The sequence below is a fragment of the Lipotes vexillifer genome, unplaced genomic scaffold (assembly GCF_000442215.2).
Source record: "Lipotes vexillifer unplaced genomic scaffold, Lipotes_vexillifer_v1.1 scaffold63, whole genome shotgun sequence".
Classification (NCBI taxonomy): domain Eukaryota; kingdom Metazoa; phylum Chordata; class Mammalia; order Artiodactyla; family Lipotidae; genus Lipotes; species Lipotes vexillifer.
In genome coordinates this window covers 1,708,728-1,719,898 of record NW_006784492.1, presented here as the reverse complement: position 1 = coordinate 1,719,898, position 11,171 = coordinate 1,708,728, and the positions used below count along the sequence as shown (strand labels likewise).

The following is an 11,171-nucleotide window of genomic DNA, read 5'->3' as shown; positions in this document are numbered from 1 at the left end:
GAGGGGTGGGGGGGGGGGGTGGATGCTGCTGTATTTGTTTGTCTCCACTGTCTGCCTCTCCTGGCGTCAAAGCCAAGTTTTCTGTGTCCCCAGCTGGGCACATCTGTCTGGCAAGGAATAGACTGGGCGATTGGGTTTCAAGTAGAAAGGTAATTCCAGATGACACCCGTCCCCAGGGGTGGGGAGGGAGACCTTCTAGGGCTCCACTCGGTAAAGAGAAAATCAAAAGCAAATCCTCTCCTTGATAGAGTCTGGACTGAAAGCGGAGATCTGCGGCGCATCCAGCCAGAGCTCCGGCGGACGTGAGAAGTATTCTCTGGATGCTGTTTGCTTCCCTTCTTTAACTGGGAGGTTCCACAGCTATGATCTGCGTGAGCTTTGCTGCGAGGCAGACTGGCCCGTTGGCACCACCTTTTGGAGGAGATGGGTTAGAGACCCAGCAGGGGACCAGGGAAGGTGACTTGGCACCCGGTTCGTGCAGGGGTGGTTCAGGCAGGCAGGTCCAAGCAGGAAGCCAGGTGCACGTGATCCGGGCACGCAGGGAGGGACAGGCCCGTGTTGAAGGGTCCCATTAGGGCGTCCAGGGTGCCAGGTTCAGGCAGGTCTCCTGACCTGGCCAAGAGGGAGACAGGAGGCCCACGCGGGCATCTCACGCAGTCTTCCCGCCGCGTCCTGAGCGTGCAGCTCACCTTCGGGGAAACTTTCCAGACGGTCTCTCCTCCCCTCCAGTCCTGCCTGGCGGGGGGGGGCCTCCCTTCTCGGGGTCCCCTGTCCCAGGGCACTGCTCACACCGGTAAATGACCTTCCTTGTCTGCTATTAGCTCCTCCGGGGCAAGGATCTTGTGAGGTTCATCTCCCGGCCTGGGGCCCGGGGCACAGCTGCATGAGTCAGTGAATGGTCTTAAAGAATAGGATGGTGGACCAAGGAGAGGCAGCAAAGATGAAGGGGAAGAGAAAGGCACTCCCCCCGCTGCCCCCCGCCCTCCTCTGCCCCTTCCTGTGGTCAGAAATCATCCCCCAAACTCGGGACGGACCTGCAGACGTCTGGAAGCCATGCCTAATAGTCTTGGGGATGGGAGTGGGGGGAATCTGTCTGGACTCTCCCAAGTCTGTTGCGTCAGGACCCCCGTGTTGTTGCTACATTCCCGGCTGATGCAGTCGCAGCAACTGGCCGTGATGTGGTGCCGATGAGTGACGCAGGGAAGAGCTGGGTGTGAACCCACAAGGGCTGTCTGGCCTCAGCTTCCCCATCTGAGAAATGGGGATGGTCACACCTACTTAGCAGGTGTGCTGTGAGTATTAAGTGCAGGAAGCGATGCACCCCACCCCTCACCTGCCCATCATCTCTACACTGCCTCAGAGCTGCCCTCCTAGTGCTTCCTGCATCTCTCCAGCCAGATGCTGGCAGGGCCCTGGGGCTGGCTGCCAGGCTTGGATGGGAAATAGCAGAAGGGTTGTTAATTACCAGGCATCCGAGCCCCGGCCACTTTGCAGGCTTCCCACCCAGCACATCCCAGCTGAAAGAGCTAAGCAGAACTGTTTTTTGGGGGGGGTTTTTTGCGGTATGCGGGCCTCTCACTGTTGCGGCCTCTCCCGTTGAGGAGCACAGGCTCCGGACGCGCAGGCCCAGCGGCCATGGCTCACGGGCCCAGCCGCTCCGTGGCACGTGGGATCTTCCCGGACCGGGGCACGAACCCGCGTCCCCTGCATCGGCAGGCGGACTCTCAACCACTGCGCCACCAGGGAAGCCCAGCAGATCTGTTTTTAACACGCGTTCCGTGGGGGTGATGCAGAGGCTGGGGGAAGACGGCCTGTCTGCCCAGCCGCCTGCAGACTGGCCCGGGGAGTCGAGCACCCCTGCCCCGTCCTCAGCGGGAGGGGACCTTGGGGAGCTCTCTCTCTCTCTGCCCGCATCCGTGCTGCATGCCAGCTCGATGGCGGCTCCTGTTACTCCGTGTCACAGTGACTTGTAGCACATTTGTGTCCTGCACCGGACTGGCCCTCCTCTGTGCCCGCTGCCCGGTGTCAGGCCTCCACCGCCCATTTCTACCATGAGTCCTGCATAGTGGGAAGCAAATCTCACCTGCGGACCTGCCGATACACTTTGGTGGTCAGGGAAGCATATCCAATAAAGCACATGTCAATGATGTGATCTGAAAAGAAAAAAATCCCCAAGCCGGTGACTTTCTTCAGACGAAGCGCCCTGCCACTCTCGCTTAGAATCGATGCGCCGGTCCCACTGAGCTCCACCATCACTGGCTTCCCCTAGCGAACTCCTCTTGGCTCAGGTGCCACCCCCTCCAGGAAGCCCCCAGCCCAAGGTCAGGCCTAGGGCAAGGCAAGGGAGGCTCTAAGGTATACAGTTAGGGAGGCACTCAAACTCAGGTGCCCTGGCCCACCTCTCAACCCCCAGAGAGACAACGCACTCACCCTGGGGACAGCTTCTTTGCCTTCTGTCCTCGTCTGTCCTGGAGTTTCCTGGTGCAAGGGAATCATATGCTCCCTGTACTGTCTCTCTTACCACTGCCTTTGAGCTGCCTCAGCACTGGGACCCTGAACCACGGAGGTGTTTGGTGAACCAAACTTCTTTGAAGAATGCTGCAATAATAAACCCACTGTCATCTATGACAGGTTCGCCATGGCCCAGGACTATGCTAAGTCTGGTTTTTTTGTGGGGTTTTTTTTTTTTTTTTTGCGGTACGCGGGCCTCTCACTGCTGTGGCCTCTCCCGTTGTGGAGCACAGGCTCCGGATGCGCAGGCTCAGCGGCCATGGCTCACGGGCCTAGCCGCTCTGCGGCACGCGGGACCCTCCTGGACTGGGGCACGAACCCGTGTCCCCTGCATCGGCAGGGGGACTCTCAACCACTGCGCCACCAGGGAAGCCCTTTGTGGGTTTTTCTTTTTTTGCCCCACCGCATGGCATGCAGGATCTTCGCTCCCTGACCAGAGATCAAACCCCTGCCCCCTGCAGTGGAAGCGCAGAGTCTTAACCACCAGAACGCCAGGGGAGTCTGTTATATACTTTTGTTTCCTTTAACTCTCAACTCGCTTCTGCCATGGTAATTCCTATCTTCATTTTACAGAGGACGTTGCGGCTCAGAGACGTGAAGTAATTTTCCCAAGGTTGCACAGCTCACAGGAGCAAAGGAGGGCTGAAGCTCAGCTCCATGGGCCTCCAGAGCCTGCACTGCTCCCGTCCAACCAGGCCTCTGCTGTGGGTTACGTGTTCCATGAGCAGCGCGGCCTGGACTCCCGGGGCCATCATGGGCACCCCCATCCTGCAGGACACCATCAGCTTGGCTGAGAGCAGGGCGGGGAGGAGTAAAATCCCGAGAACAGGGCTCTAGTTCACAATGGTTATTTCCTAGTCTCTTGGTGGGGAGCAGAGACCAGGTCCACCAGAGTGCTCAGAGTTGCACAGCTAATGGACACAGGGCTGAACCCAGCCGGAGCTGCGGCCGAAAGCAGCTCCCCCGCCGACAAGGGGAGGGCGCTCAGAGCTCACCGGGGGCCATGAGAAAATGCAGACCCTGATCCCGCAGGTCTGGATGGGGCCAAGACACTGTGTTCCTAACAGGCGCCAGGGAGGCTGCTACTCCTGGTCCCAGAGTTTATTAACTGAGTAGCTTTGGAAAGAGCCCACTTTATGGGTGTGTGACCTAGGCCATCGCAGGAGGATCTGTGCTTGGTGTGATGCGCTACTGGCACCATCTTGAAATTCCTAATTCCTTTTGAACAAGGAGCCCCACCTTTGCACTTTGTACTTGGCCTGGCAAATTAAACCCTGGAACTCATGCTTCAGGTGGGCTGGCCATTAGTCCAATGAATCTATCAAATATTTGTCTTCAACTGTGCTGCCTCTGATTTTGAGACACCCAGCCTCAAGGGCCCCCAGAACCTAGCTCGGGTGCCATATGTTTCCCCAGAATAGTAAGCAGTGAAAATACACCATTTAAAATAGTCCGGTTCCCAGTTTGGAAGAACAATCTGCCAGCCTCCTCTCTGCACGATGCTAATTGCTTTGTTTTCTTTGCTCCAATAATCCTTTCCTTGTCAGCACTTTTTCCTTCCCCCCGTCTTTCCTGGCTTGTCCCACTCTGAGGCCCAAAATAGCCCACAACCACAGATTGCTGGGCCCCCGGCCAGAATCACGTCCTCAGGTTCTTTTTCCTTCCGCCTCAGTTGCCACCATGGGTAGGGCCTTGGCTGTAACTGGGGGCCGTCGTGGAGAGGTGACCCGGTACCTAGAGCACTCATTCTGTGTGGGAAAACCAACACCCATTTCTTGGACCAGGTCCCGTGCTCTGGGCTGGATGGCAGTGATGAGGACCTGGGCCCTGCCAGGCTGCACAGCCTCCCCACCTGGAGGGAAAGGCAGGTTCTCCGAGGGTTCCCTGGGGAGAACCCTAGGAATGTTGGGCTGGAGCAAATGAATGTACAAGATGCTGGGGGAAGGGGCAGAGGAGGCATGAGAAAAACTCTTGTTGGAGGATGTGTATCACAGAAGGCTTCCTGGAGGAGGTGACCTTCTAAAGGTGCCTCGGTGGATGAGGAGGCATTTGATAAGCAGATAAAAGGGGGAAGATGTCCCATCATAAAAACAGGCTAAACTCATGCTGGGGGCACTGGCAAAGCAAGGACACCAAAAATAAATGAGAAACATTCAGCTTTGTTGAAGTTGCCCAGAATTCAGGGCTCAGAAAATTTCAAAGAAACCATTTTCATTTTATCACACTTGGATTTTGTGACATTTTGAGATTTTAAAATCTGATTCTGAATTACCAGTGGTGATGTTGGGGGTGTGTTGATCCTGCTGTGCATTCCCGCCAAAGGGGACAAGACACACAAAGGTGGTCAGGATGTGAACGGTCTCAGCTGGGATGCCGCCTGTTTGCCTTTGGTTATGCTGTCCTCTCTGCCTGAAACACCTTCCCCTGGGTCTGGATCAAATTTCCATTCATTCTTCAAGGCTCCTCTGGGTATCACCTCCTCCAGGAAGCCCTTCCTTTTGTTCTGCACCTGGATGATATTTTCTCCCTGCTCTGCTCCCGTAAAGCCCTGTGCATACCTAAATCCTTGCTTGACCTTGCAGTTTTAGCAGCTGTGGAAGAGTGAATGAATGAACGAAGGAATGAGCCTTCATTGCTGTGTGAAACTTTGAGTGGTGAACAGGAATAAGTGGATGAGATTATTTATGCCTTCTGCTCTCCAGGCTACTTAAATATCCCTAAGGATGTTTTCCTCCCAGAGTAGAAAAACAAACAAACAGTTCTCTTAGAGTCACACACTGAGCTGGAATTGCTCATTCATGCATGCATGCGTGCGTGCATTCCTTCGTGTATCCAGCAGGACAGCTTGGGGTCAGGCCTGTGCAGGGTGCTGGAGAAACCAAAAGATTCCCTACCCCTGAGGTCAGGGGGCACAGTGTAGTGGGGGAGGTAAATAAGCAAATAGTTGTGTTGTAAACACATTGTGGAAAATGCATCACGAGCAAAGTGCTTTAATGAGCTTCCCAGGCCAGACGGCCCAGATGGAGTCGGGCGTGAGAGTTGCTGCCCTGGGGTGGGGCGCAGAGCCAGGCCGAGAGTGTCCAGTGGATACTGAATGAACCGTGCTGTATCCGGGAAAGATGTGGAAGGAGTCTTGGTGATATATTTCATTTTTCCTGATTATCCAGGGAAGCCAGGTGCTGTGTAGAATATTTAGGAGTTGAAGGACGATGTCAAAGGAGACACAGGACCCCAGAAGACCTCCCAGTAGCCAGAGCTGGACCTATGTGGGCAGCAAAATAAGAAAATATTATTGAAATACAACTCAAAGCATAAACTAAATATTTGTGGGTTCATAGTGATATAAATACATGATTGAATAAGTAAATAAATGGGGGAGAAAAGACAAATCTCCCAGGCAGAAGAATTCCATATAATGTATGTAGCTGCTCCACCCTCCAGGAGGGCCGCCTGCCTCTCCCCTCCCCCCGCCCCCAGGTGTGGACTGCGCAAGGCGACTTCCTCCCAAAGGGACAGGATGGAAGCCGGGAGGAATGGAGTAACGTTACAGGGAGACGCCTGGCCAGTGCCACCTGGCCAGCGAGGGCAGCATCGTCAGTGACAGGTCACATCCACTGCACGTCCACTGCAATGAGGGAGGCACCCCTCACTTTGCTCCTTTCCCCCCCAAAACTCAGAACCATGGCATCAGCACAAGCAAAATATCAGACAGACCCAAATGGGGAGGTAACTACTACAAAACAGCCAGCCAGTCCTCAAAACTTCCAAGGTCATCAACAGCAAAGAAAGCCTGAGAAACTGTCACAGCCCAGAAGAGCCGGAGGAGACGTGACAACTAAATGTCACGTGGGAACCTGGAACAGGGACAGAAAAAGACGTTGGTGGAAAAACTGGTGAAATGTAGTGTGTAGTTTAGATGAGACCAATGTATCGATGTTGGGTCCTTAGTGGGGACAGATGTATGATCCTGATGTCAGCTATTCATGAAAGAGGAAGCAGGGTGTGTGTCATGTGGGAACTCTCTGTGCTATCTTTGCAACTTTTCTGTAAATCTAAAACTATTCTAAACTAAAAAGTTTATTTAAAACTTTTAAAAAAAGTCCTTCTAAACCCACCACTATTAACATCCCCCTGTGTTTCTTTCCATTCTCTTTTTTAAATGAAGGTGTAATTGACATACAACATTATATTAGTTTCAGGCGTGCAACATAATAGTTCGATGTTTGTCTTGTGAAATGATCACAATAAGTCCAGTTGACATCTGTCACCATATACATAGTTACAGAATTTTTTTCTTCTGATGAGAACTTTTAAGATCTACTCTCATAGCCACTTTCAAATATGCAGTATAGTTTTATTGATTATACTCACCATGCCGTACTTATTTATCTTACGACTGGACGTTTGTACCTTTTGATCCCCTTCACCCGTTTTGCCCACCCTCCTCCCCCCACCCGTCTGTTCTCTGTATCTCTGGGCTTGGGTTTTTTTCCCTTTTTCTTTTTAGATTCCATATATAAGTGAGATCACATGGTACTTGCTTTCTCCTTCTGATTTATTTTACTTAGCATAACGTCCTTAACGTCCATTCACGTTGTCACAAATGGCAAGTTTCATTCTTTTTTATGGCGGAATAATAATCCTTCCTTTCTTCTTTCTATGCATTTTCCACTGATAAAATTATACTTACCTTTATACACCTACCATTGACAAAATTATAATATACTCTTCCTTACAATTTTGTCAACGTGAAATGTACAGAAATTAGACTCGCTTATAATTTTGTGCCCTGCTTTTTAAATGTCACGTGTGCATGAGCTCTCTTGTCACTAAACATTCTCTGTAAACATTTGTACACGCTCTCTGGCTCCCCTGACCATTCTCCCCCGCCCCATTTTTCCTGCATGTAAATCACACCATGAGGAACATCTCCGAGCACATCTTTGCAGGAATCAGGCTCCGCAACCCGCCGTTTGCTGGGGACAGAAGGCTTTTGTGCTGGAGATGAATGACCGCCCCTGGGGGGCTCACTAGGTTTCCCTGGAAAGGAAGAACACACTGGGTTATCATTTGTTCGCACGAGACAGGAGTTCAGTGCAGCCCATTGATTTGTCTTCTAGAGCAGTGTCGGAGGTTGAGGAAGGCCATCCTGGGGGGGCATCTCATTGCCCCACGCCCTCCCGGGGAAAGCCACCCATTTTGTAGACAAGGAAACTGAGGCACAGAGGGTGTTTGGTCACAGAGACATGGATTTGAACTGGGTTATCTGGAGACGGAGTGTGTGCCCCCAGCCCCCTACTCCACCAGCACACATGGTTCATTCACTCATCCCCTCATTCCCTCATTCATTCATCTGACTGGTGGAGTGCCCAGGCCCTGCAGGGGTGGGCTGGGGAGGGGGTCGGTAGTGACCTCCACAGACATGGCCCCTGACCCAACAGGGCCTCAGTCCCTGGGGAGGAGGCCGCTTCCATGAAATGGGGTGAACATGTGATGGGCAAGTCCTGGGGTCCCCAGCAGCCTTGTGGCAGGAGCTCAGCCCAGCCTGGGTTGAGGAAGGCCCACCCCAGGGTGGGGCTGTGGCCCATGCTGGGCATGGCCAGGGTGCAAGTGGAGGCTGGGAGGGAGGCCAGTCCGGGAAGGGCCTGGGGACCCTGATAGGGGGCTTGGTGTCTCCTTGGGGCTCCCAGGAACCATGAAGTTTCTACAAGGTCCATGTGTAGGAGACCCCCTGGCTTCCTGTGTGGGGAACGGACCTTCTGATGATGCTGGAGGTGGGAGTCGGGGCCACAGCGCTGGAGGGTGAACCACGCGGCTCGCGGCCCCTCCACCCCGCGTGCCGATGCTCCTGGCACTGTCGCAGCCCACCCGGCTGGTCGACCTTCTCTGGCCCCAGGGACACAGGAGCTCTCGCGTGTCCCTCCGAGGGGCCCTGTCATTCCACCAAGTGAGCGCAGGGCGAGGCAGCCTCCCAAATGGCCCCTGCCTCCTGGGTGTACTCGACAGTAAGCCCTCCCCACTGTAGAGCTGTGGGCCGGGCAGGTCAGTGTCCTGGGGCGGCCGTACCGAAGTACCACAGATGAGGCTTCGAACCACAGGAATCTGTCGTCTCAGTTCTGGAGGCCGGGAGTCCAAAGTCAGTGTGTCGGCAGGGCCGGTTCCCTCTGGGGGCTGCGGGGAACCCACTCCAGGCCCCCTCCCGGCTTCTGGCAGCTCCAGCAGCCCTTGGCTTGTAGACGCATCGCCTGATCTCCACGCAGAGGCCTCACGCCCCACTGTGTGTTTCAGATCATCCTCGTGAGCTCCTCTCTCAGCGACCGGGACCAGAGCCTGTTCCTGAGCACGGACGAGGGCGCCACCTTCCAGAAGCAGATCGTCCCCTTCTCCGTGGAAACGTTCATCTTCCACCCCCGGGTAGAGGACAAGGTGCTGGCCTACACCCGGGAGGGCAAGGTGAGCAGGCCTGGAGCCTTCCCATCACGTGGGGCCCGGGACCCCCCATCGGCCCCTTCTCCCCTGGGCCGTGTGGTTGGATGCCACCAGGAGCTGCAGGCTTTGCAGGAGAGCCGAGTGGGGGAGGTGAGCTGCACACTTGGCACAAATGGGCCCGAGAGCCGGTCGATAGATAGTGGATGATTATGAGGACGCTTCCACTCTGTCCCCCTCTCTCTGCCCTCCAGCCACAGGGCCTCCCTCTACTTCCAGGACGTTCCACGCACCCTCCCACGCCAGGCCCTCCCCTCAGCCTGGAGGCCTCTTCCACCACCACCATGAGAGTGAATCGTCCTTCAGACCCCAGAGCAGCGTCCCCTCCTCTGAGGCGCAGAGCAGCAGGGCCCCAGGAACACAGGGCACCTTCACAGGGCGACAGAGGAGAGCGTAATGGGGGGCTCTATCCAGGGCCAGCGTGGGTGGGCTAGGAGAGACCCTGGGGCTGAGGGGGGAGCTTGCTGAGGGCCCGTGGAGGAGGGGCCACCCTGGCTGTAGGAAAGGCCTGTGTCGGTTTCCTGCGGCCACTGTAAGAAATGACCACAAACTCGACGGCTTAAAACAATAGAAATGTATTCTCTCACAGTTTCGGAGACCAAAGGCCCAAAATCAGTTTCATGGGACGAACACCAAAGTGTCTGTGGGCCCCCGCTCCCTCTGGAGGCTCTGGGGGGGATCCCTCCCTTGCCTCTCCCAGTCTCTGGCATTCTGTGGCGTGTGGAGGGGTCACTCGGATCTTCTAAGGCAGCGTCTTCAACCCGTTGCTGCGCGCGTGTGTGCACACGCGTGTGCACGTGTGTGTGAAAGTTCCCTCTGCCCCACCCGGATGGTCCAGGATAATCTTCCCAACTAAACATCTTCACTGAATCACACCTGCGGAGTCTTTATTTTCCTCCATCTGGTCCCATGCACAGGTTCCAGGGATTATGATGTGGGTGTTTTGGGGGGCCTTTTTCAGCCAACCACCTTGCCCAGTAGGAGGCCAGATCCCCAGAGCCATAAGGAACGGGCAAGGAGGAGGCAGGTCCAGGAAAGTGTCGCTCAGCCCCTAGGAACTGCGGCTGGGCAGCCGGAGAACAGGAGTCATGGTACCCAGCTCTCTCCCCTCCCGCCCTCCGGTCTTCTGCTGGCGCCTCCCATGGTCTGAATCCCACCGGAAGCCAGAGAGAAGGAGCCTGTGGATGCCGTCTACACAGGGCAAGCCCCCAGGGTTGGAAAAAGGTGGAGAAGGCAGAGCCTGGGTCTGGACTAGATGGAAGCTGTCCAGATCAGGAGCTTCCTTGGCAGCCCCCAGGCCTGCTTGGGACCCACTGTGCCACACTCTCCCAGATTCCAGTGCCTCTCTTTCCCAGGACTGTAATTATGTATTTGTGCCACTATTTGATTATTGTCTGCACCGTACACACACATTTGGGGTAAGCTCTTTGAGGGTAAGGGCTATGCCTGGTTTTTTTCACCATTTTACCTCAAGTACCTGGCTGAAAATATTGAATGGATGGATGGATGGATGGTGGCTGGCTGGCTGGCTGGATGCATGCATGCATGGGGGTGGATGGATCATGGAGATGGATGGATGAATGAATGAATAAATGAATGAATGAATTTCTACCATCAGGGATCACCCAGGTCAGGGACCTCCACATGGAGACTCCTGGCTGGCCTGAGCCGTGGCTGTCTACAGGACCTGGCCTCCTTGCTGGTCCTCAGTTTAGTGTATCTGCTTTGACCTGGAATACATCACACATCACTGGCCAAAGCAAGTCTTGTGCCAGGGTCTGGTCCTTGCTAACTGACTGAATTTCAGGATGTCCCTGAAATTCCCTGGCCTCACGGGCTGCCTCTGCCCTGGGTGCTTTCCTTTGGAACAGCATGTATTCTGGGTATTAATAGTGCTACTTAGCCTTCCATGTATTTAGACTAAAGCACAATCACAGAGACTTATTTTCCCACAGAGACTGACTGCATTGCAATTGCTTCTCTAATTCACGGTGCCCTGAAAAATTAATGGAGCTGAAATCTCAGTTATTTTCTTTGGGTCTTTTCTGTGACTATGAGGAAAGAAGAAAGAGGGAAGAAAGGTTTCACTGTGGTTGTAAAAGGAATGAGGAATTTGAGGACATTAATAACAATGACAGCAGGGCTGTTTTTTTAGGCATTATGGTTTCAGCAGG

General features: G+C 54.4%; 1 protein-coding gene across 1 annotated transcript in view; it reads left to right on the top strand.

Annotated features, from left to right (window-relative positions):
• The window catches only part of SORCS2 (sortilin related VPS10 domain containing receptor 2), a gene marked incomplete at its 5' end in the record, with an annotated part of 504,457 nt that overhangs the window by 406,171 nt on the left and 87,115 nt on the right, over positions 1 to 11,171 (top strand). The window contains one exon of the mRNA XM_007456900.1: positions 8,800 to 8,964. Within this exon, the coding sequence (XP_007456962.1) occupies positions 8,800 to 8,964 (165 nt within the window). The remainder of the gene's footprint in view (positions 1 to 8,799; positions 8,965 to 11,171) is intronic.